General features: G+C 39.0%; 1 protein-coding gene across 3 annotated transcripts in view; it reads right to left on the bottom strand.

Annotated features, from left to right (window-relative positions):
- Positions 1–26419, bottom strand: part of TMEM132C (transmembrane protein 132C) — a 224616-nt gene that overhangs the window by 20871 nt on the left and 177326 nt on the right. For 2 of the 3 annotated variants that reach the window (XM_030026281.1, XM_030026282.1), the window contains one exon: positions 9818–9961. In XM_030026281.1, coding sequence (XP_029882141.1) covers positions 9818–9961 — 144 coding nt within the window. Of the gene's footprint in view, positions 1–9817; positions 9962–17982; positions 18022–26419 lie in introns of those variants that run through there. The other variant, XM_030026283.1, reaches the window with a different exon arrangement.

Below are 26419 nucleotides of genomic sequence, written 5' to 3'. Positions count from 1 at the left end.
TGCATAATTCTGAATAATCAATAACCTACTACTACTGGAAAATGGAAGCTGTCTCAAGGCCCATACTACTCAGTTTTTCATGTTAAACTGTTTAAGTCTGATAAGAGTTAAAGCTTCAGACCTGAGCTCTTCCATGATCTCTGGAATGATATTTACAGCTTTGTGACACTGTTAGAGCAGCCTTTAAAATGGAAGCATCCATTACAGGAGTTGCTAATTGCTAGTGTGACTTGACTTGCCAGAGCCACCCCTCATTCCCACCGACTACAGCTGGAGCTGTGCTCAGTGACTCGGAAAGCGAAGCCAAATGCTCCCCTCACAGCGCGAGCGTAAAGGTAAATACAGTAATGCAGACTTAGCACTGGTAAGACTGTCATCTTAATAAATGAAAGGCTTGATTTTTCACATTACGTGCAAGAATAAACCTGAGAGTTGTTTTTACCTACGACCCACCAAAAGAAAAAGAATGTATTTGTTTCTTGAAATAGTTGAGGAATAATTGCTCCCATTCTGGAAACAGTGATGAGGGACCAGGGCAAGTATTACACTTTAATAACTGATTTAAGCCTCATTCTGTCGCTCTTAGAACTAACCCTCTGCAATTTTCAATGGATAACATGGCTTGTGCGTTGGTGTTGCTTTGTGCTTGTAAACAGCTGCCACATTCCAAATGTGGTTTCAGTCCTTGCAATCAGTCCTCAGGCAAAGTTCCCAGCAACATGCACTATTAACATGGGGATCGAGCCCTGAGCACTGAAGAAGAGAACTCTGTAAAATCAGGGCCATAGTTTAGAAGCAATTTGGAGACTCTGCTGAGAAGGGTCTGCATTTTCAGTATCAGCAGCCAGATTAGCAAAACTAAGTAGAAAACCCCCAAAGCTAGAGAGCATTTCTTAGGGAAAAGGCTGTACATTATCTAATCTCATTACAAAGATTTTGCTGGCAGCTTTGCAGAGCAGAAGCGGTACATTTAATTAACTGAATATCATTCACTACGACAGAACTGAGAGTAAAAGGGGCACAAAATGCCAGCTGAGACTGGAGGGCATCTATTTGCTCCCAAATGACCAGCTTTTGAAGCTGAACTGTAGCTGCACTGAGCCACAGGAGCTCTCTGCAGCTAGCATTATCACGTAAAACAAAATCTGTCTTGTTTTGTGCACTCTCGAGTCAAGTAATTTCTGAAAATGGGGCCGAACAGAGTTTGGCTCCTACTCAGTAGGGATATGCCAGACTATGTGTGCAGCATGGCCCCAAATATTTTGCATGGCAAAGCAGGATCATAGGGTAAATGTAGGGACTTTTAATTCCATCTACAGGTTTTGGACAGTAGTTGCATATTTGAGAACTTCACAGTGCTTGTCATTTTCTAACTTAATATGTACCTACAGTATACAAATTCACAATGTGTAAATTACAGCTGTTGGCAGAAAAGGAAAGGAGACACAAACCACTGTTTCTTCTGACTCTATTACTCAAAAGGGTCTGGAGAAAACTGCTTATCTTCCCATCATATCTATAGCTGTCACAAGACTAATGTTATTTCTCCCATTTACTTTCCTGGTCTTGATCTTGCAGCTTTGAAGTTGATTTTGAAGCACTTTCTATGGACCTTGAGGCACTGTTATTGCTGCTCTGCTTTGATTTTTCATTTGGGATGTATAGGCTCTCCATACTGACATCACTAACGGAGGTAGCGAGCTGGGTGAAGGCATGAGATGACAGCGAAAGAAGTCTGCAAGGATATGGTTTAAAAGTTTCTTTAGCTGCCCTTGAAATTTTTGCATATTGTGTGATGGCAAGGTATTTACAACTTTATTGCTGAACTTAAGTATCTCAGACCATGTCAATTTTGAGTTTCAATTTCCACAGAGGCTGACTGCTTGGGGAGTAGTGGTATACATTAACGATATAACATCTTATGTGAAAGCTCCATGTATTGCTGGCCTATATGCCATATTTGCATCTGACAGAAGTGTGTGGTAAAGCTTCATTTTTCTAAAGCTCCTCTGAAGTTTTTCCACTCTACTGATGTATATTGATCCCAGTAAATCACAGGACTATGAAAAGTATGGAGGAGAGCAAGGAGGTGAACTTTCTATTTGCAATTCTGTTCAGAATATAACATAACATATTAGATTTACCAGAAGAAAAGCCTACAAAGGCACAGGGCTTCAGAACAGCAAAACAATGGAGTTTCCATGCTGTGACTTTCTTTCCTGTTTTTAAAGCTTTTCAGTTTCACACAAATCATAGGAACACATAGTATCAGAAGAGGAAAGAGGAGCCATGAGAGAAATAGGCTGCTGGGTTTGGACTCACAAAGAGATATGGCTTCTGCTTTCGAGGGCTTTCAAGGCTATATTAGGGTGTGGTGAGTAGAAACTGTGTTTGCAGTTCATCAGCTACCGAACGTAAACTTCAGGAAGGTCATTTGTGGTGGCCCTTCAGCGTATCTGCACCATGCAGTGGATGTGACAGAGATCCCATGCTTGCTCTGAGCCTGCTGGTGTGTCCCTACAGACCCATGAAGAGACCCTAGCCCAGGACCCAAAAGCAGCGTAGCTGTATTAGCTCTCAGCACGGTGTGACATGGACTGAGCTTTCAGCTCCTGATTCTGGAGCAAACCGAGGGAAGACTTGCAAGCCTGAGAATGAACACACAGGCACCTTAAGAGTAGTCGTCCAACTTTTCTACATTCCTTCCAGAAAGTTATACAACTACTTCATTTTTTAAAATGAGAGTACTGCTACAATTCTGACTGTGTGGGTTGAAGTATCTGAAAGAGGCATCAACCCTCCATGAGTAGCTGCCTGCATATGACAGCGGAGGAGGACTGGCAGTAGCTGCTGCTGTTTAGATTGACCCCTCCCTGCTTTCACTGAACCTTGCAGGACTGCCATAAAACCACAGAAGAGAGCATTACATTAAAGTGACTGCACAGAATATGGCCTGTCTGTTAGTAGACCACACTGGATTCCTGGCAATCCCACCTAGTGTGACTTTTCATTTCTCCCTTTGTTTTACAGGGTTGAGTTAGGAATGAAACCTGTTTTAATCAGAAGTTTATCCACCTACTCGTTATTCAGCACGCTCAGTTCTCAAAGAGTTGCACCTAGCTAACAAACTCCAAACAGAGTTTTATTTGACCTAAGTAAAAAATGAACGATAAATCAATTGCATTATATTCACTGTAGGAGCTTTTTATTGGAAGTTAGTGTTCTTCTGCAATCAGAATAGCTGGTAGGAACAACCAGTTCTTTCTAGTCAGCCCCTTGTTTTTATTTTCTCCTATAACCTGCACTAAAAACATAACGTGAAGCCCTAAATCCTCTGAGTCTTGAAGGCTTTTGCAATAAAGCCCCATACGAAGAATGGAGGTGTATGCTGAGGTGCAGAAATGCAATGCAAGTTTGGACGCTTACCCTGCTGTATGCAGCAGGAGCTGAAAGGTATGAGTGAAAATGTAACGTGACTGTGACATGCCAGGGTTTCTAATGGGACAAAATCTTCTGAAACACTGCTTCCCCTTGAAATCACCATCTGCAACACACTTCATCACAACCCACCACATCATTATCTGCCTCCAAATGCTGCTGGTAAGAAAGCACAGGGAAGAAACCTCAGATGCCATGGGAAGCTTTGTTTTGAGCAGACTTAGCTTTCCTCTAACAGATACTTATGAGATTCCTAATTTTTATATTTTGGCAATATCTGTTATAACGTTTCACTGAACCAAGTACAATTATCTCCAAGCTATGTTTAGGATCAGAAACACCAGAAACATTGATTCTTTACAAGATCAGTTCTGTAATGCTCATGATGTAACAGTTCAATTTCAATAGAAAAAGGACCAGATCTTGAATTAGCCCTGTGGAGAGCAACACACTAGATATTTAGGCCCTTCCTCAACAAGCTCAAGCATTTCCATATCCTCTAGCACTGCAGTGCACCAGGTAAGGACATTCACACCCTGATTCCCATACAGGTTTTGGCAGACCAATGTATTTTGGCACTAGCACTTTCTTTAATGTAATACTTCACACCCTTCCATCACACCAGTGTTTCTGTCATCACCCGTCCCTACCTCACCATTCCCTGGGCGCCTGTTTTGCTCTATCTTGGTTGCATGTCTGGAAAGTTCAAAGGGATCCAGGGACCAGCTGAGCCCTTACAGTAAGTAGATCAGGTAGCAGAAGCTGGTGCTGCAGCAGGATGTTATCCCCCATCAGCCCACCAGCTGTGGGGAGAAGCTGATCCCCATTTAGGTCAAGATATTTACAAAGTGCGGCGACCTCTGCTCTCACTTACAGAATATCAGGCTTATTTATGCATGGATAACCACACTTTTCTAGGTGGGGCTAATACAAACAAAGGGCAGGATGATTTCCCTTAGTGGTGGAAGCCTGCTTTTGAATTACAAAGTCTGGAATCCAGCCCCTATACTCAGAGAGCAAGTGATCATGTTGCCCCAGTACATAGTCACTGATTCAAGTCATAGTAAGCATCCTTCTGTTTGGTGCCTAAACAATATGATGAAAGGGCATCCATAGATCTTATTTTTATTAAGACTTTTTTTTCTGGAATAGCCATGGTACTATGATGAAACGTTAAGGAGCCTGAGGGACTGTGCCCATACCATTAAAACTTCAGGGTGAGCTTTCCTGATGGCTTTAATGAGTGCAGCACTTTAATGAGTGCAGGATTGAGGCTTAAGAGTTCAATTCTTTAATAGCTGCCTGTAGCTCAGCCACTCGGCTTGGAACTGCATTCAACCTACTGGCAGAAAAATGCGTAACTCAACTTTTAATAAAAATACCTATGGAGGCTGCTAACTAGTGGTTCCTCTGCCTATCAAAGTGAAAACAGTGCTTCTGTATTGAGTTTTAAATCACATTTCAAGTTTTGCAAATACTGGAAAGCAAGGAAGAGCGGTGAAATTTCTTTGTAGTTTAATAAACTGTAGAGGTTGAAGCACAGCTATTTGTGTAAGATTGGGTATATTAAGACAATAGCAAAGTATCATCTAAATAATGAAGTGCTGATGACTCTTCCTTAGTAAATAGGGTATTGTGATATGGTTCCAGATACACAATTTGAAAACTAAATTACAATTAGTACACAACCATTTATTTATCTCTTATGAATATGTCTGTCTGTCAGCTTCCTTACTGGCAAACTGAGACGTTCCTGCATCCTTTGTTTCACGGCATCCAGACTAACCTTTAATCTGAATAGATTCACAAACTGACAGCAGACATTTCAACATGAGTTTGGGCCTACTAAGAATTAATTTCATTTCATAAACTGTTTCCACCACAAATGGCAAAAACTCTGAAACATTTATGAATCCTGAATGACTCTTTCATATGAGTATGTTCCCTGATGTCAGCAGTATTCACAGTAAAGTTACTCATGTGTGTAAACGATTACTGGATTGGGCCTTTAAACAAGATCTGTAACCTTGACAGGTGTTTATAAGTCCCATCACTATTGCTTTGAAAGTGTTGATACCAGCAGTAGCTCCAGCCTTTTCTAGCTATTAAGCTAGAGTTCAACCATAAACCCCCCTAACCAGATTTTCAGCCCCCAACAGTTCACTGTTGCTTTGATCTGGGATTTTGTTTCAAGTGACTGTGATAAGAGAAGGACACCTGTGACACTCTGTCCTGGATTTTAGCTCCTAACAGAAATTCCTAACATTCTTGCAGTGGCCTTTACCTGCAGTTAATGTCATCCTCTACTCATCAGTCCCAATGAAGCCAAGAGCCCACTGTTCATTAACAACTACTGAGGGACATCTTAAAGGTAAGATCTGTGTTTCCGTTTCCATTGACAACCACAGCAGCTGCATGTGTGGACTAGTATTATCTGAATCCGTGTTTTGATCTGAATACATCTCAAAGCTATTAATTCCATTTAAAAATGAAAAGAAACTAGTAAATAAGGTCTTTAGAGTATGGTTCAGGGCTAATACACTAAGACTAGTATCCAGCTTTTAATTTACCAATTTTAAATAACAGCAATACAATAAGAACACAATACCACGTATACAGCAACACAACACCTCATGTAACAATACCTCATGTAGCAACGGGGTAAAAGCTAGTCCAAGAATGATGAAATACAAACCGAAAATGTTTACAGTAGCTTCTGAAATACACAGCACTGAAGATTTTTGAACTCAGGTTCTTTTCATGGAAAAAAACATCCTCAAGTTCGTAAGCATCATCAAGAGTTTTCAAACTGGAAAAGTCACAAGGTATTGCAAGTCTCCTGAAACTGTGCTCTTCTTCACAGCATGAAACTGCATCTGTTCTAGCAGCCAGGTGACCCTGGAATCCAAAGCAGTATTCGCTCTTGAGCAAACTGCACAAAAGCACCAGCAAAAGCAGCCACGTTCCACTTGAATTTCCAGGAGATGAAAAGGAGCCTATGCATGTAACTGCAATTACTATTAATGGATGCAGATATATGGATTCTATTGGTAAATTCCAGCTTAGCAAAGTAAAATTTGGCTGTTGCTTCATTTTTAGTGCCATAATAAATTTTGAGTCCACTTTTAAAAGGTTGGACCACTGTGTGAAGGACTAGAGCATTCAAAGGCTTTTAAAGTTCATGAAATCAACTGTGAATTTGGAAGTAAAGAGTTGAAACTATGAGACAATAAAGAAAGTAAAAGGAGTAGTAGTCAGCAGATTAAGACAGGACACAAACTGTGCGCTGAGCTGCCTCGAGACCATGCTTATCACTGGGGAAACTATTACCTGTTATTTGCACATATATCTTACGTTTAGACTTCCACTGGGCTCTGTTACTGAGAATAATGTAATTGCAGCCAAACTGAAGGCACTGTTAAAATTAATACAAATAAGCTTTTATCTAATGGCCTTTCAAATTGCTAGGCAGAAACATCAACTTTAGGCTCTTTACATGAACCATACAAATGGACACTTATTTATTTGGTGACTAAATATTACAAGCCAAGTGCTAATAGGCACCGATCATCTTCAACTTCTGGCCTAATGCTGTTATGTTTGCCTGAATCCAAAGTTGTCAGAAATTCCACACAACTGAAATCAAACCAAAATATCTGTGTGAACCTCTAGATGACAATAGTCTAAGTATTGAATAGCTCTCATCAATAACTCCTTTTTTTTCTTAGTTTGTGGTTTAATCTACAGGCTTTCATACCTGTAAACGTGTTCTGGTTCTGCTATGACAGGGATGCTCAGGAACATGAACTGTAAACACGTGCATGCATTCTTTATTGAAGATACCATGATCTCTTCCCAGCAGATACAATTTATGACGACTGGACTTTTTTTTTTTTAAAAAAACAGAAAGGTTACTCCCAACAAGGTCTCTAAAACAGTATTTTACAAAGGAAAATGATATTTCCAAAGAATTTAACAGAAAAGCTTGATGGGGAATTTCAAAATGAATTAAGGATGAAAGGCCTTTGTGCCCCATTTGAAGCTTTCTGAGTGCTTTTTAAAATCAGAACCAATAGGAAGATGTCAACTTAACTTGAACCCCAAACTACATTTCCCCATGTAAAGAAATTTCCTGGAAACTGGAACATTCTAGATGAAAAAAAAGCCCTTTTTTCTTTATGATGAGATGATAAAACCTTTTTGTCAAAGCATTTCATTGAACTCTATTTTTTAACTAGCTGTATGTTTTATAGCAGTTAGCACTCAGGTCACAGATGCATTCCTCTAGAGATTCTGCATATATTTCTAAATACACAGAAGATAGTTTCTCTATTCATCTGAACAATTTCAAAACATTTCTGAAGAGAAAGAAATTACACCTCAAAAATTTCTCTAGTTGATTCCAATACACACTGTGTGTTAGCCTCCAGTTATTTGTTTCACTTCAACTTCAAAGTGGCTGGACAGGGAGGCTTCTAGAAGCCACTTAAAAATGTTCCGGTAGCGCAAACGGGCTCCATTTTAAGAAACCCTTTTAGTGTAGATAAATTATTTCTGTAGAAAATAAGAGAAGAGCACAGCAGGGTCCCATGTGCTAATCAAAGGACATAGTGCTTCAAGAAGACATGCTTTCCAAACAAATTGTTAGAGAACTACAATAGTCCAGGCTGTACTACAATTACTGCAAGAACACTCTTTTTTTGTAAGATTTGGGAATTTCATTTCTCCTTGATCAACATGCTCCAAAGCTATAAAACCCAGAAGTCATTTTTGCAGAGGGATTTTTATTTGGGAAATCATTGTGCTGTCATTTTCTATGCATCTTCTGGTGATGTATAACAAATGCCCATCAGAAATATATTTTTTTCCCTGACCTGAGTTTTCCTCTGAATGGAAGAACTTAACACTGGTCATTTTCACTGTCGGAAAGAAGAAATCCCCATGGGGCTGGACTTATTTGGTGAAATTTTGTAAGCTATTTAAGCGAGATGGCTAATCTGGATGATCACAGTAGTCCTTTTCTAAATTTTTTTTTTAAATTTGTGAATGCTATCTCCTATTTTTTCTTACTAAGGAATGTGGTTTCCAATAAGGTTACAATCAGGATGACCCCTAAACTAAATTCCAGCTTTTACTTTGATTTGTAGTTAGGTGGCTTCCTTAGGAAAAAGGTTAACAGGAATTCTTTGAGATTAAAAACTCTGTAAAGCGTCTGATGTATGGGAGCACTTCAAGCTCCAGCAAACTGGAGAGATTTGTTTGGCTCTGAAGGATCCACTGAAAGCAGAAAGCTTTCTGTAAAAGGCTTCTATAATGGCTTCATTAGTTCAAAGTATGACTATTTTTCCCACCTCCTTGGTTACTGGTATAACAAATGCTTCTACATAAATTCTACAATAGTGCAGCAAATTATTCAATAGTGCAAAAGTTCACAGGAGTTTTATTGCTCTCCATGAACCTACAAACTGAACTGACTGTAATACATAATGCTGCAGCATTACTATTTGTATACTATACATCCAAGAGAGCTGATAGCATATTAAAGACACCTAAAGAGCATCATCACAAAGCCCACTGTGCTATATGCTGTAAAATCACATAATATAATAAAATCCCTATTCAAAAGAGCTTATAGACCAAGGGTAAAATCACCCTTGCTCAAAGACCATGCACCATGAAAGTCCTGTGTGGGAAGTGCAACGGGATTCATGGAGAGCATTCATTGTCTTTGTACTGACACCCTGCACAACTGTGAATTTCCTTCAGGGCTTTGACTACATATTCACAGCTGAAATAGCTGTGTTGCCTTAAGACAATACCACCCCACTGGTGTTTGTTACTGTGCGACATTAAGCTGCTAGTGCTAAATTGATGGACCGGTCATGTGAATGCTTTCTAGCCACTTCTGTGCAGAATCAAGTTGTTAATTCAAAACAGCTCTCAGCAGAATGTGAAGTCGACCAGGATGACTTTGCATTGCAGTTGCTGAGGAATGCTCATCCAATCCATTCCACTGATGCAGCTGTGGAGGTGATAATCACAGCTGGAAAGGTGCTAAGAAACATCTGGAGAGGCAGTACTAACAGCAGAGCTGGTTTTGCAGTGAATGAACTCTGTGCACAGAGGACTTGAGGTGACATTACCAAGACATTTTAAAATTAGGACACAAAAATTAAACATTGAAATTCTCCTGAAACTCAGTGTGGTGGCTGTACTGTTGCACCTAACTCTCTCTTTTCTTAAAAATCCCCTCCTTACGCTTTTGAAACAGTAGTAAAATTAATTTGCAGGATGGATTTAGCGGTTGTTCCCAGGCTATTATCCTTTTGCGTATAAAAAGACATGAAATTTCAGAAACCAATACATGGCATGAACTTACTTTAAGGACGTCTTCATCAGAGGATTTGCACTCAACTGACTCAGAGATGTCTGTCACAGCACTGTTCTCCTCAATGGAGACCACTTTGATGGGCACTGCCACTGTTTTTCCCGTGAGAATTGCAGTGTTCAGGATTTCCGTGTCCTGTACACAAAACAAAGCACAGCACTGTTCAGAGACAGCTAAAGAGATTTCCAAAAGGCAGGCATCAGCTCTTCAACTGGATTTACACTCACGAAAGATGTATTAGTTCTCAGTGGCTAATGATTTAATCTCATCTTCTAATAGGCGCAACTTGGTAAAATGTAGTAAAACCCCAACTGTATTTTATCTGCTAAATAATCAGCTGCATTGCACACTGTTAAATAGCGAGCAATATGACTGCAGCTAAATTCAGCCCAGGCAGGCACACATCACAGGTAGCTTCTACTTTTTAAGTATGAGGGGCTTTACCCAATATTTACTTTCCAAAACATGAGTTCAGAGTTTTTACTAAACTGGATTGGATTGGCGATGTTTGGGACAGGATACAAGAGCCTCGAAAGTAAAAATATTGCTCTTTGAATCTAAGCCCATTGCAAAGACGGGACCTCTCTGTGAACTTCGTATCTGGAACTGTTTCAAGATTATTTAATTTCCTTTGATATGGCCAATGAAGCAAAGTAAGGAATCCAGGAGGAGTTAGTGATGCTATTAACTGCAGGGAAATAACAAGGAAATTTGAAGTTTGAACTTGGGTCGTGGCATACAAAGGCCTTTCAATATACCATTGACTAACCCAACTCTTCTAACTCCTGAACTGTTTCAGCATCACCATACTTCCCAAGATTCCGATGCAGGAAGAACTTCGAAGTATTCTCCAAATTTTCAACTTCCAATTCTGTAACGTGAATAAAATATTCAGCAAAATCCTCAGCACCAAAGTCATGAGGAATGCAGCCACTGACGTCAACAGCAGCAAAATGGGGCACTGATACTGTTGATACTGTTTTCAATTCAAGTTTAGTGAGTTTGAAATCTAGGTCAGATTTTCTTTTCATCTTGCAGCTTGTTATTTCTCAGGTTCTCCTACAGCTCTCATAAGAAATCCCATCAAATTAAAAAAAAAATGTTAAAAAAGGAATGTTGACTGTTCTAGAAAAGTAAGAACCCTAAATATGGCATATATGAAAACAAAGCTACCCAACACAGTAAATCAGAGCCAGATTTATAAATAACATAACTGGAAAGTCTAAAGCCATTCTCAGAACTCCTGTCTTTCAAAGGTAGAGCCATCCTCCACACAAATTCTGCTGGGTACCTGGCATTTTTGAGCAACAGAGCGCTGCAGTGAAATGCATGGGTTTTGGAGCTTAGCTTCTGTCACCCACACTTGAAAACTTTGTTCCAAAAGTATTTATTTCCACGTACTGGCATTTTGGTAAATCCAGAAACAGATGCAAAGGAGCAGATCTCAACATTTGTGAAAAAAACTCAGTAACAAACCCATCTACTCTCTGTCTGCAGTCTTCCAAAGCAACAAGCACTGAATAACCCACATCGGTTCACAAAAAAGCAGGTTCAACATATTTTCTGTTGTGTATTTGGCTACTGCAAGTGCTGTATGTCCTTCGAAATTAATCTTTTGCCTCGATCCCTCAAAGCCTTATTTTCTGTGACTCAGTGTTAAACACTTCGAACTAAGGACTCCAGGGCAAAGGAGCAGCAAGAGAGTTTGTGGAAATGACAGGACATCTTTTCAGGCTATCACAGCTCTGCTTTGAAATGATTCTACTCAGATCCAGTTTTTCCTTAGCAACTGATATGTATTACTGATAGAGAAATCTAATTTAAAGAGACAGGCTCAGAGGAAGAGAAATCCCATAAATAGGAACGAGTTTCAGATATAAAACATACCCTGATTTACCCATATTTGCATTTAGTGGTAATTTATGAAGTTCAAGACAAATCGGAAAATCATACACACACAAACCAAAAAGGAAACAAGCTCTGCACCACTGCCAAGAAGATAAAAACAAAGACCTGATTATGCAATGAGGTGAAACTTTTGTGCCACAAGCAGCAGAGTAAATTCATCATCCAGGTTTAACTTGCAACAAACTGCCTGGGAGTCATTCGAACTTCCTCCAGCTCCGCTTTGCTCATGCCTGCAGCGTTGAGTAATCAGTGGCCTCAACATGAAGTCAAATGTTAAGAAAAACAGGAGAGAAGAGAAGCGGGAAGCCCAGCAGACAAAACCACAAGGCACTCTGACCCACATGAGGATCCTGTGCTGCTGATTTCCCGGCCCTGCATGTCACCAGAAAAAGACGAGCGGACGGAAAAGTCCGCTCTGGCATTGCCCTGGGTGATGGCGAGACTGCCACTAGCATGATGCTAAATCATGTTTGCTGCACCACCACCCGTGGCTGCAGCTCAGCTCTCAGCCTACACCACAGCACCATGAGAACACTACAGGATAGGATTAATATCCAGTATTGCAGATAGGGTTTAAAAAAATGGGATGCAACAGAGTTAAATGCAAGTTGCTTCATTTCTGTAGGCACAACTAATCCTATAAATACAGGACAGAAAAGATTCAACAGGAAAAGCTGCTCTTAGAAAAGCATTTGGGGACTAGAGTAGATCACAACTGAACACAAGTCAGTAATTGCATGCCGTTGTGGTTAAAAAACAAGACCAAACGAACCAAAGAACCCTCCCGCAGTAAATTGTATGAAGAGGAGTATCACCTGTAAGATATGAGGTACTCCTACTCAGCACTAGCAAGGCCTCAGCTAAAGGACTATGTCTAATTTTGAGAACTATACTGCCAAGAAAAACCTTCTCAAGTGAAAAGAAATAAAAAAGAACAAGGAGAATAAATTAAAGACTAGAAAAATAAGATTTGTGACAAATGACTGAAAGAATTGGGATTGTTTAGCCTAGAAAAGATTATGGGGAAGGTTGATTACTGTCTCCATATACATAAAAGTTTTCAAAAAATGAGGAAGAATAAATTATTTACTATGTTCATGGACAGGGCCTGAGGTAGTGGGCTTAAACTTCAACAAGGAAGATTTGTTTGACATTAAGGCAATCTTTATTATAAAAACAATGATAACGAATTGATGGAATAGGTTGTCTGGGGCAGAAGAAAACGTCTAGCCTAAGAGATCTTTGCAGAACACGTTATACATCATTCAGAAATAGCATAGGTTCTTTGAGTCAGGTAGAAGAGGAAACGGAGCAGGTGACCTCTTGTGGTTCCCTCCACCCCTGTATCTTAGTGGCCTCCATTTTTTCAAAATTGAATGATAACACAATAACCTATATATCTTGTTTTCTAAATAACCCCATTCTGCTTCACCCATCCCAAGTAATATGATCCTTCTTCACTGAATAAAAGAAAATGATCTATACCTTTAAAATGGAAAAGCCTGACAGGCAAATGTGACAGATACTCCTGCTTTCTGCACGATATAGAGCAGAGCTGATGTACCAATTGTGAAGTAATAATCTGTCACTTCTGTTTCTATCTTTCCAATAGGTCATTATTGGTGTATCTGAATTCTAAGTGGCTTTGATATAAAGCCATTATGACAAAGGTTAAAAAACCTTTTCAAATTTCCCAAGACCTTTCTGGAGAGAAGACAGAAAATTTGGCTACTGGCACATTATCAGCAATTAGAAACCTCAATCTTCTGCCCTTTGCTAATGGTTTCATTAAAGGAAGTAGTGTGCATCTGAATGAATTTATTTTGATTCATTATTTCAGAGATGCATCTGCCCCCAAAACTGTAAAAGGCATCGTTTGTCATGATAAAGGGCTACTGAAATTTTACATCCCTTCTCTGTAGCCTGATATGAACTTCAGGAATTTCAAATTCACAATGTGCACAAAGGAGATGGAAACATATCGTAGATATTATCTAATGGCTTCATAGCTTGTACCATTACAATCATTAAATCCTCAGCATTGTGAAGCAATTGGTAGCCACCTAGCTACAGCTTTGAGCAGAGATGGAAACCTTCGTATCTCATCTCCACTGAAAGCAGTCATAACTCATCGGTATTACACAGATTAAGAAATATTGAAGTATAAGCAAATTAATATATTACACACTATGTTAAAAGCAATTCTCAAATCTGCCACTTCTCTTAGTCTGTAAGTGCTCTATGCTATTCAACTGTGATATTTAAAAAAAAAAAACAAAAACAAAGAACCAAGTCTTGATTCTATTGTCTTTTTGTTTAGAACTAAAATAGAAAAATGTGTGTCCTACATCCCTGTATATGGAATAGCCTTATGGCACAACTTCTGCCTCCTCTGTGTTTTCTTTATATTGCTGCAATAAAGCCAACAGCTTTAATGCAACAGAGAATTGACCCATTGTCTGCACCCATGCACAAGCTGTTAGGCAGAAAACTCTAAATAACGTATGAAAGGATCCATGGTCCAAGACTCCCCAAAAGCTGAACTGAAATTCATAAAAATAAAAGCAGCTTAAATAGAATTCTGTCTGCGTGCTCTGCAATAGTGAGCACTCTGAACATGCACCACAGACAAGGGGGCTCTGATTCAGCACCCAAACTTGTTTCCCTTGCATTCTGCCACCTCCTGTAAAATTCTTGATTATCCACTAATAAGCAGAAATAACAGTTGACTCTTTAAGGATATGTCAAGCAACATTAAGAGAACAATTATTCTCACATCAGAACAGGAAATACGGTAGCTAGTATAGGTGGTGAATTTTATGGGTTTTTTTAAACGCAATATACTATCCTGTTTGCAAGCTAATTTGGGAGTATACAAACAAGATTACTAAGAAACCTTTAGAGAGACCAAGAACTCATTTAAAATATAGGCGCTTTTCAAAATCACAGTATCTTGGCCATTTCCACATTCTTTAATTTTTAAAATCCCCCAAGAACTAATCTACTTTCTGTGCAGGCAGCAACTGAAGTTTTAAAATCAAATTTATTTTGTGTGGCAAAACACTGAAAGCACCTGATAGCAATGTTTGGACTTGTTCCCAATAAATTAAAAAATGGGGAAAGTAGTATAAAGTAAATTGAAAAAAACAGAAAGAGGATGAGTTATAAGTAAGCATCAATATCCAGGTTGGAAAGAAGTTTCTGTAAGTGTATTACAAACTCTAAAAAAGCAAGGGTTGTCATTTCCAAAGCTGAAATGGAGAACTAAATGTATAATTCTCATTGACTCAGAAGGGAGATTTGAGCTCTGAACTTCTTTGGAAGCCTCAAACTGTCTTTGCAACACAATGACCAAATCCCAACAACATCTGACTCTGCAGAGTTGTTTTTGTTGTATGAAGAACTACCTAGCAATTCCCAATTAGGATGGTTCTTTCCTGTTACCAGGGCATCCCTTCAATGAATACAGTATATGAAGGAAATAATTACTATTTAAACATGTTTAATTAACAAACAGTAGCACTAAAGAACATTTTTTTCTTGTTCCTCTAATGTTTACAGGAAGACTCTGGTGGTTAGACATAAGGCTGTAATCAAAGGAGATATTAAAAAGCAAACCATTGAATTGTGTGCATAAGGAATTCAAAAATTTATTGGTAAGTTTTGACTTCAAGCTAGATCTCATAAACAGAACCAAGTAAAAGTCTTCACCCGACATACCATTTTGATCATCCACTAACAAAACATCTCCTCTTTCCCAGCCCAGACAATACCTTGTGTACTAGTCTAGCTCAAATCAGCACTACATTTACTTCCTCAAAACCCCAGCAAAGGACCCGAACCATCAGACTCTGCATCAGGGACACAGAATTGTACCTCCTCTACACAAACCTGCAGCGTGGTTCAGTGACTTCAGAAAAGAAGCCCTGGGGTCACAACCTGATACCAAGTACAGATAAAGAAAAGCGTCTCTGCTGGCATATGTATACAGCAAGTGTGGTATGAAATCTTCATAACAGGAGCAACTTCTACTGCTTATCTGCCTTGCCTTCCCCAGATAAACAAAGAAAGTAAGAGGGCTGAGTGGCTTTCACACCTCTTTATAGCTAAGCACTTGATAAGTTGTGACTCAAGTGCAACTAGTTAGGACAAAGGGGTACTCCCATTCATTTCTCTGCATTCTTGATTTGGGAAAAAAAAAAAAAAAAAAAGAAAAGATTTAATCAAGAAGCCCACAGGCTAGAATTGGTGAGTTCTATCAGCCTACTGGTTTGGAACTCCTCTGTGTGTGCCTGTATCAAGTTACCACAGTTACGAATCTTGTTATTACATTTGAGTAGATCAGGAGAATAATTAACTGGCATTTCAAAGAAAAATGGTGAGATCGGAGTCAGGCAGGGAGTCAGACACTACATTATATCACACTGAGACCTGAGTTCAGTGAGACCATTATATAGAATTTGATGTATCAAAATCCTGAGACTTCTACAGAAGTCTCTGAGCTTTCCTGCTTGGAGCCAATGCTATGATTCAGAGTACTATAAACTTCCTGTGATACTCTGGTCTTGGTTACATCAGGGTTAATTTGGATAAAGTCCACTAGCAGTAGTATTTGTCTAAACATTTTCTTTCACAGCTGCACTCATTGTGCTACTTCACAGAAAACTCAGCAGAACTGGTTTTCAGAAAAATCAGTACTTTTTTAGAAAGGGAAAATAACATCCATAAAGCTGATGTATGCTAGCCAGAGCTGAGAAGTGTGTGCTCACATTTGGTCATTTGAAGTTAGGTAACACTACAGTTGACTCTGCAGGAATCTCACATTTTATTCCATCCCTGTTTCAGTCAGGGAACTTCCACCGATGTCGGTGGGAGCTCTGTGCAAAGAGCAAGAACACAGAATATGAGCCTTAGTTGCTTGAATTTAGCTGAAGAGCAAACCTTATGTTAATCCAACCTCTCAACTGTAAGAAGGCAAGCATTCAGCCTTGACTAATTTAGGAACTAATTCAACATTAAATTGCAGCAGAATGAGGAAGCAAAGTGACAGCTGTTTAATTAAACTCTAAATCCGATTAGATGGTGTTATCAAGAGAAATCCATGGGAGCCTGAGGTCATGAGAATGGTCCTGTTTACAGGCTGAAAACTCTGTAAGTGGAATCCCATAGAATGATGTTAATCATAGCTTAGCATTAAAATTTCTCCCTCACACAAACACACTACCTCATGAGTAACAAACCTATGCTGTAGACCTGAAGGTGTGACACAGAAAAGCCAATTATGTTTTAATTTACAAGGAAAGCTTCTGGAAGAAGTTTGTGGAAAAGAGGCAGTTGGGCACTATCTACCTTAAAATCAAAACACTATTTGTCTTATGGAAAAAGGACAGAAGCAGCATGCTTGTATGCTGTTGACAGCACTTGAATCGGTGGAGACAATGCCTATGCAGGAGAGCTCCAGGAGCTGTACTGTGCTTCCAACTATTGTTCAACCCATCGCCCTTGATGAACAGTGACACCTTGGCAACACATTTACAAGAGAAGAAGATGGAGATGTGAGACATATAAAGTAAACTCCACATACGCCAGTTGTAAACACCATAAATAGTCTACTGATGAGCACTAAGTTATGCATCACAAGTTTCCAGGGCATCCTAGTTAGAGTGATGCACAGAGCTGTACTGCGCTGCAGACAGTTGTTATGCTGATTTGTGAGTCTGGTAACACAATGGTTGTAGATTTGAGTTATTAATACTACTAAGATTACAGCCGATTAACGAAATAACATTGTTAGGCAGCAGACTCTTTATCTACATAATCCTATGATTAAAAGTAAATTATACATTGTGCTTTCTGCCAACTGGATTCTCTGACATTCCACATTCACGGACAGCATGTACAAGAAGGGAAAGAAGCTGACATTCTGTTTTTAAATTCTTAGCACACACTTCAGAAGGACAGGAGTGTTTCTACAGACCAAAGAGTTTGCATGATTAAGGACCTCCCTGAGGCAGATTCACTCCATGGCAGGCAGTGGGGAAGGGCAAATTTTGTTGGTCAGGTTTTGGGTTGCTCTTTTCTTTCACTTCATTCCAATGCTATTGGCCCATCGCATGTAAATCCTGCTCTGCTTCATTCATCAGTTTATAACATGAGGACTTTTACTTCGTGAGTAATCTCACATTGCAAAAGAAATGGGGTAATGCCATCAAGCAGTAAAACCAAAGGGGGACAACTTGCTTGCTTACTAGTATCCCTCTGTATTCAAACATGGATCCAGATGGAATCCAGGTTACTCCATGACTCTAAGGTCCATACTGCCAAGGAAAATGTGAACTAATGAACAAATTAAGAGTGGTGAAAAATAAGGCCGCTCAAAATCTACATAAGAAACAGACTTATTCAATAAAAGTTGCCATTTCTGCATTTTGTTTTTGACGAGCATAGTAGAACAAAGGATCTCAAAGTTTCTTTTGGATGCTAATTCTTTTCGACACATGACAACACTGTGAGGTATCTTCTCTTTATTAAATCTTTGTTAAATGGCCAACAACGTACATGGCACAAAAATTAAGGACAATACCTGCCCTGGAGAACAAATAATGCAGAAGTCAAACACAGATAAAGCATCACCCATGGAAAGACCCAAAGGTGCATGTTGGCATTGTTCTGTCCCTAGGATGCACAACATTTGCTTGAAGACCTTGATCAACATGATGTCTGTGGGTCTCCAGGAGTCTTAAAGAAGGTAAGTGGAGGAAATGTGGAAACAGGGACATAAGAAAGGGATTCAGGCTCATATTTCTCACCTCCCAGAAGAGTAGCTTTGACCACCATCGGTACACAGGTAAAGTCCATGAGTGCACAGGCTAGGCTGGGGTCCCTCACCCATTTCTCCTGGGGCTGGACCACTGCAAGGAAAACAGTGGCAGATTCCTGGGGCCAGAAGGAGAGGAAGCAAATGGCACTCAGCTGGGATGGGAATGTCTTGGGCCCAGCACACTCTTCCCTGTAGTTTTTGTGAACCATGTAATTTATGACAAAGATCTGAGTGTCTTTTCAAAATGGGAAGTCAGTGTTCTGCAAATGCAATGCCTTTTTAATCAATGATCTTGTCTCTGTTTAGTCTCCATATTGAGATAAATCTTAATTACTGGCCCCCTACATTAGCAACGAACCGTTCCATTTTATTCCCTGCTTGTACAGTTTTCAAATACCCTGCTAGTGGAATTTTTGAGTCCTGATAAATTATGCTCTGCAGACAGAAAAGGGGAATGTAGAACATATTAACAGATAGGGATGCAGAAAAATATCTTTGGATTCTTGGATGACTAATCCACACTTTCCTTGCAGTGAGTCTACCCTGCTAGCATTCAAACGCGCAAAAGGGAACATAGCCAATGATTACTTTGATTTAGCAGATGCTGGCTGTATTGCTAAATGTAATTCTATCATCACTCAAAAGTGAGCATCTCTTTTAAAAAGTAAGAAGAAACTGGAGCAACTGAACAAAATTAACCATGCCTTTAATTGCTTTGTTCTGTTTACCGTTAGTGACGTAAAATGATGGAAGAATGTTATAAAGCCATTACTCAGATCTGTGTATCAGTATGAAGGCCACATTGACTTAAGGTCAGGTACAGAGGTCTGGACTCTACCCAGATTATTATGACAACAGGATCTCACTTCTTATTGCTTGTGATTTTGAATAAAAAAGTAAAATCTTACCAGCATAAACTTCCCATTTGCAAAGTCCGTAAACAGTATTCTGGCTAGCAGAAAAACGAGCAATAGACACAGCCTGTTTTATAATAAGGATGAATCCTCCAAAAAGGACAGTAAGAAATATTTTGCTTCAAGCTGCGGGCTAATGAATGCCCTTTCTTCAGAGCTTATGGAAACAGCAATTATACTAGCAGACAAGGTAGCTTTCTGTGATCTGCTGAAGAGGGATAACCAGTCTCTGTCTCTCCATTTCCAACACGTTTAAAATGTGGTGGAATGAAGAAACCTTATTAGACAGTAGGTTCAGAAAAGTTTAATGCCTCTTAAGGTCCTATCACTTCTTCCACTTCTGAACAACAACAAGAATCAAATTCAGATTTCTTTTAACAAATTTGTTTCAGAGGTATTTACTTTACTGTATTTGTTATACTAAGTTTATCATATGCAGTTCACAATAGCAATTCAAAACTTGATTTTGGAGCTGTAATAGTTTGCCACAGGCACTGAGACTAACCAAGAAATCTTATTTCCTCTCCCTTGTGGAATCAGGATCCAAGTGCTTCCATTAATATTTCTACCAGTAAAGTTCCACTGCCTGAATATCAATGCTACTTGTATTGATTATTTGTATAAAAGTAACCCCATTCTGGCTCCACATAGTAGCTGGATGTCAATATGCTGAGCAGTGACTATAATAAGAGACTGTTTCTACACCAAGGAGGAAAAAAAAGCAACCAGATCAACTGATTCTCAGCACATCTTGGTGAATAACTAATTCTTGTTGTTTTCTAAACAGATATAGGAAAGAGAAAAATCATTCCCACACCATCTGATACAGTTTGGGTTTGGTTTTCTTGCTGAATAAAATACTCCAAAAATATTGAAGTGTTCTAGTTTTCTTTCCATTTTATTTTCCAAAAATATTTGGGGAAATACATAGCCCCAGTGTTATATCAAAACAAAACAAAAAATCAAATTACTTTTATTTATAAATTATGGACCCCCAAATAACACTTTGGCTAAATGGGTCTTGATCTGATCCCTTATGGCTTTTTAAATTTTTTTATATATAAAACCTTTGTTTTCTTTTATCTTAAAACCTGTATTTACCTAGCATAAAGTAAGGTGGAAGAGAAATGTATGGTCCTTTTCCCACAGACAGCATGGGTTCCGTTAAAACAATGATTGCTGACTCCTTAGGGAACCTGCATCCTTGGAGGAACTTAGAAGATCCAGATAGCTAAATCATGAGGGACCAAACTAATTACGAAGTATGTTGGAGAGGCATTCCCTACAGCAGCAACAACCAGCAAACCTTCTGCAAGGAAAGAGATGTCAGACAGATTCCCCCAAGACTGCAGACAATGAGTACAGTCTCCAAAACTCCGTCCTTCCACCTGTCACAAGAACTGTTACCCTGCTTGAGTCAGGCAGAGTAACATGCTTAGCTCACACATGACAATGTATTACTCTTGCATTCAACCCCTTTTTTTTCAATGAATCAAGTCCTCAAGAAATAACTTCAAACCTTCCCTACCACCCTAAATTACTCTGACAAGATGATCTCATTAGATAATCTAACCCCCTAGGTGATGCAAAATGCAAATTAATAAGGACATGAAATAAAATCAACTGAACATTTTCATGCTTGATTGTGTCTTCCTTTACCACCTTAAAAGCTGCAAATGTGCATCGTTTGTCTTTTTTAAGTGTCTATCATAATCAATGTGTATCAACAGTGACTGAGCCTCTGGCTGGGGGCCTCTGTTTTCTAGAAGCTGTGACACTAAATTCAGTTAGGTACAGCTCACTAAAACACAAGTATGCTAGAGCTGTCTCTATTTCCTGTTGCCTAGAACAGATATGTCAGGATCCAGTGGCAAATATGTATTTTCAAAGAAAGATGGTATTTCCTGCTGTGTGGAGGAAGAGTCTGTAACTGAAAACGACTTCAAAGGAAACAATTCTGGAACCACTTAAAACGTAGAAAAAGTTTTAAGGACAACTGCAGGAGATGGGAAGCAGAAGCCCACACTTCATCTGTCTATAACCACTTAAAATATAGAATAAGGACATAAAGGTGACTGGAGAAGATGGGAAGCAGAAGCCCATATTTTATTTCTCTATACTTAGACACAAATGAAACAAAAACCCTGATTTTTTAGAAGATGCGTATGTGTAACACAGGAAACTACCTGCTCCTCTTTTTGAAATTTCATTCCTCACTTTCAGTATTTTGCTAAATTGACTTAGAAATGAAAGCACTTACATAGGAAACACATTATCTAGAGAGAAAAAATTGTAGTTATGGGCTGAATTGTGAGCGATTACCTGAGATATTCCAACTCCAGCATCATTATTGGTTATTTTGAGCATAGAAAATGCAAAGAGATGAAAAGCTGTGAAGTGACAGGTTAAAAGCCCTTATTCTGAGACCGACATACTTGAGAACCATTGCTGTTGTTGTTTCAGAGCATTGCTACTTATGGATATAAGTATACTTAGAGATACTTATGAATACACTTACACCTGATGAATACAAGCCATAAACTGTCCTAAGTTCTCTTGAAAACTTATGTTTTTATACATTTATGTAGTGCATAAATTATACATATTTCATCTACAGTAGACATATGACAACATCTAAAACACATACTCATATATGTAATTTTTTACCTAACGAGCACTCGTAGAAGAGTACCCACGTGCTTGGAAAATAGAGTGGAGAGAAACGTATTAAGAGCATTAGTTCAGTGACTGTAACTACTTACAACATCCCCAGGAAAGGATAAATATTTGTTACAGATACCAAAAGCTATGCCAATAAAATGGCCTCAGAAACTGCAACACATTCTATCCTTTCTAATCACAAAAATAGCTTTTCATTTACTCAAACGTCTAAGGAATAATTGTCTGAGAAAGCCTTCAGCTATGATGAACACCTCTCATGTTTTCTCCATTGCTGAATGGTCCTATTAAGTTTATCACAGATGGGAGTGGGAATATTGGTAAAGCCTGAATGGGAGAGAAAGGCAATAGCCACCTGGTGATCTTATAATGGAATAGTTCATGGATGCTTAAGCAGCCATGGATGGAGCTATATAATATTTTGTTGCTGAAATAATTTCATGGCTTACAGTTCTCTTTTGTTGCAAAAAAGACTAATATGTGAAATCTGTCAATTTAAGGGCATTTTCTGGGCTCAAGATCTGTCAGTCATTTACTTCCCTTTTTCATGAGTCTGAGGAAGTTATTTGGAAATGGACCCCAGTTAAATTGGGTTTGCTCCACCATTAAGCAGAACCACCACAGTTCTGGCGATGTCTCCAGTCTGTGACGACTGTGGGAATATAGCTGGTAGTAAAAAGGCAATTTTCATTAGCAATTTGAAATTCTTCCCATGTTCATTTCAATTAAACCTGCAGCCCTGTTATATAGTTGGCTATATATCTATAATAATATTGCTGTAATAGCTGTAATCAATAGACAGTTGCAGATTGAAAATATACAAGCATATTAGGACACATGCATGGATGCACACACAATTACACACTACATGTATACATGTGAGTAATCTATATGCACACAAATACATACACAACTATAATGGAAACAAGATTATGAGGCATTCCTTGTTAATAGAAGCCACATACTTGATTATAGGCAGAGACAGTACTTTTCATTTTATATGTAACACATTTCTATCCCAGATATTTCTTACCGTAAATATTTTGCAAACATAATTTTTTAAAACCTGACCCCACTGAAATCAACAGTGATTTTGCCAGTGGCTTCAGTAAAGCCGAGGTCCATTCTATCAAGCATTATGGAGTAAACCTTAAAGAGTCCTCTGTAATGTGCTTTCCTTTAGTCAGACCCAAGCACTCCTATAAACCTCCGCTGACTTCCACCTGAAGGACTGGGGTCCTACTCCTCAGATAAAACTGATTGATTTATTTGGCTGTTACGCTAATAAGATATGACAGATACAAGGGGTTTTCCACCACTTAGTGATGATCTGGACCACAGTGATAATTTTGTTGTTGAGAGTTTATCCCTTAACATGTTGCAGATGTTCACTGTGGTCAGTATGAAACCAGCATCATCATTGACATGGCTGGAGCCTGCACAGACGTGGAGTACAACAGTAGCACAAAGTCATGCTTGGCAGCAATGATAGTAATCTTAACGTGGTTTCTGTATGATGGGACTCAGAAGAGCTTAAAGAAGCCTTACAGTGGGCTTCTGATGTTTACAAATACTTATGTACACTTTTTATTTGCTGCAGTTTGTTGTGCTGTGTTGTTCAGCAGTAGCAGGAAAAGCTGCCAAGGAAGTATAGTTTGATAAACTAAACTATACACTGAAGATATCCACATAGTTACAGACAAAAAAAAGATGGCATGTTTGGGGATGTGCTTCACAACAGATCCAATTCACAATTTGCAGCTCTGGGAAAAGACTGAAGTGCTTAAGAACAGAGTGCCATTTACATGCTCTTCAGCATCATGCCTGGCCTCCAGATGCTCCTCCATAAGGCCACCAGTCTCCTGTAGGTCCTGTGTCATACCTGGTAGTCCTGGATGGATGGCTCAGACTCTGCCACATCTTTAATGGTATTAGACACCTATGTTAGACCTGGATCACCTCCTTCTTTCTTCTCCTTGAATTAACTTATGCTAGTTAACTTTCCAATCTGTCGTCTTTGTGCTTCAGCTCCCCATTTACAGAGGGGCTACTGCCCTTACTCCATTTGTTTACAGTGGAAGTAGAAACTCTATTACAGTCAATGAAAATAGGGTGCCTACTATAACCCACTCCTGGAATTTCAGGTGGAGCCCCCAGATTCTACTGAATATGAACCAAGTTTTATATAGTGCTACAAGCCACACTGGTGATGAATAAACTGTTCAGTTTGGAAAATCAAGGTAAAATCGTATCTAACCTAATTGTTTCAAGGGAACGGCACAGTACTGATCACAGTGTGGGGTGGCATGCACTCTACAGCTGGGGTGAAACAATTTTAAATGCTTTATGGACTTTAAGGATTAAGTCTCAAGGACAATTTCTTGTTTTAAGTAACTGGGGTACTGTATGATACATGGATGATTTTTATGGCCGCTGTGGAGGGTTGTGAACTTGTTTTATTTGTGTAGATTAATATGTCATGGATTATTAATGAGTTACTTTCTCCTTCTAATAGGCAGTATTCATCTTCTATAAGTTCCTTAAGGTCCTCAATTTTTGGCTGTGGAGCACACATGAGCACTTGACTCAAGTTTGTGGATGTCGGAACTCTATTTAAACCACAGTGGAAGTGAAGCAGGTAGCTTCTGATAAATTATTTCAATTTAATTTAGTCTATTTTGAAATCAGCAAGAGAAGAGAGAAACTTGCTCTTTTCTTATTTTGGCTGTACAGTTTTTAATTTTCAATAAGCAAAATCTGTAAATAAGACACAACAGAGATTCTTACAAAACCGCTATGAAAAAGTAGTAATAAAAATGCAGAAAATAGTCATTATTATTTCCTATCCTTGCCCCTAGATTGTTTTTCCTTTTCAAATAGTTTATTGATTTCACTGACTTCATAGCAGGTCCACATAAGCAAAACACACAGAGGGCAGGAACAAGATTACTGCATTAATGAGAGCAGATACTGTACAGACATCAGAAACTTACTACAGTTAAAAAGATGAGACTGAGACAGGAAAATTAAATTATTGATCAGACACATGTCTAACAGACTGGTAGGCCTTATAATATATAGGAACTAAACCCAGCATATATGTAGAAGGAGGCAAATTATAGAGTATGTATAATCACAGATGCAATTATTTTCTCCTTACTCAAGCAAAAACATGTTTTACCTTCAGGGGTTGCTTTGCAAGATCATGCTGGCTAGAGGTTCACGGCTAGAAAAGCATCCTCGAAATAGGTTGCTATGATCATTGTGTAAGTCAGTGATATGAACGACAAAGGGATCAAATCCATTTGTTTAAAGCAATATTTTATTTGTTAGTATAACCTGGAGCAACCACAGTGATCATTATCTTTATCCGAGCATCTCACAGCAACTTACAACACTGAAAGAGGCTTGAAAAAGGATCTATGTGCTTGAAAGCTTGGCTGTTTTTTCTAACTCTATTGAATGGCCTAATAAAAGACATTCCCTCTAGCCACAGACCTTGCTTCACTTATATTTTTACTCTTCGGGACTAGAACAACATTGCCAGTATTGAGTAGGGGAGACTGGCATTCATATTTAAGCAGAGAATTTTCCTTTATAAAGAATCAGTAGTACAGAATGATCCTGTAAGCCAAACACTTACATGGTAACATAGGAAATATTAACTACTGTGTCCATTTTAAAGATGAGTAAACTGCTGCGGACCTGAGTGTTGCCAAAGATCCCAAAGAGGCAGAAGCCAACTCCAGACATGCGGCTCCCAGTCCATCAGAGAATTCCTGTTTTTGCATATTGGAGTCTCCCAGTGCTCAATGAGTAGTCCATAATTTGAATGAGGTAAGAGCAGTGAGGAGGAATTGCTGAGTCTCGAATGACTTATTTATTACCACACAAAGCTCACTCCTGAAGCTTCCAGGCATTCTTAAAACATATGCCGCAGGATACCTCATGCCAGCTGGCAGCTCCACTGTTAGTCACTGCTTTTCAATGCTTGCAATTGACATTTTGTCCCACATCCAGAATCTAAAACATAGTCTTCTCTGCTGGCTCAATCGAAGCTTCAAGCCATATAAAAACTTGGTATTGGCACACGGGCACGTAGTACCCTATACAAAATGATTCCAAAGTACATCCAGGTCTTAGACTGATCACTTTGGTTTCTGCTGCTGACATAATATATGCAGCAGGAGGCCTTCTACCTTCTGTTAGCTCTCCAAAATGAGAACTCAAGATCACAAAGAGGTTATAGCAAGCCTTTTGGATCTCACTCAA

This window comes from Aquila chrysaetos, chromosome 9 (assembly GCF_900496995.4).
Source record: "Aquila chrysaetos chrysaetos chromosome 9, bAquChr1.4, whole genome shotgun sequence".
NCBI lineage: Eukaryota > Metazoa > Chordata > Aves > Accipitriformes > Accipitridae > Aquila > Aquila chrysaetos.
Note: the sequence above shows the minus strand (reverse complement) of the source record. Positions and strands in the feature narration are given on the sequence as shown.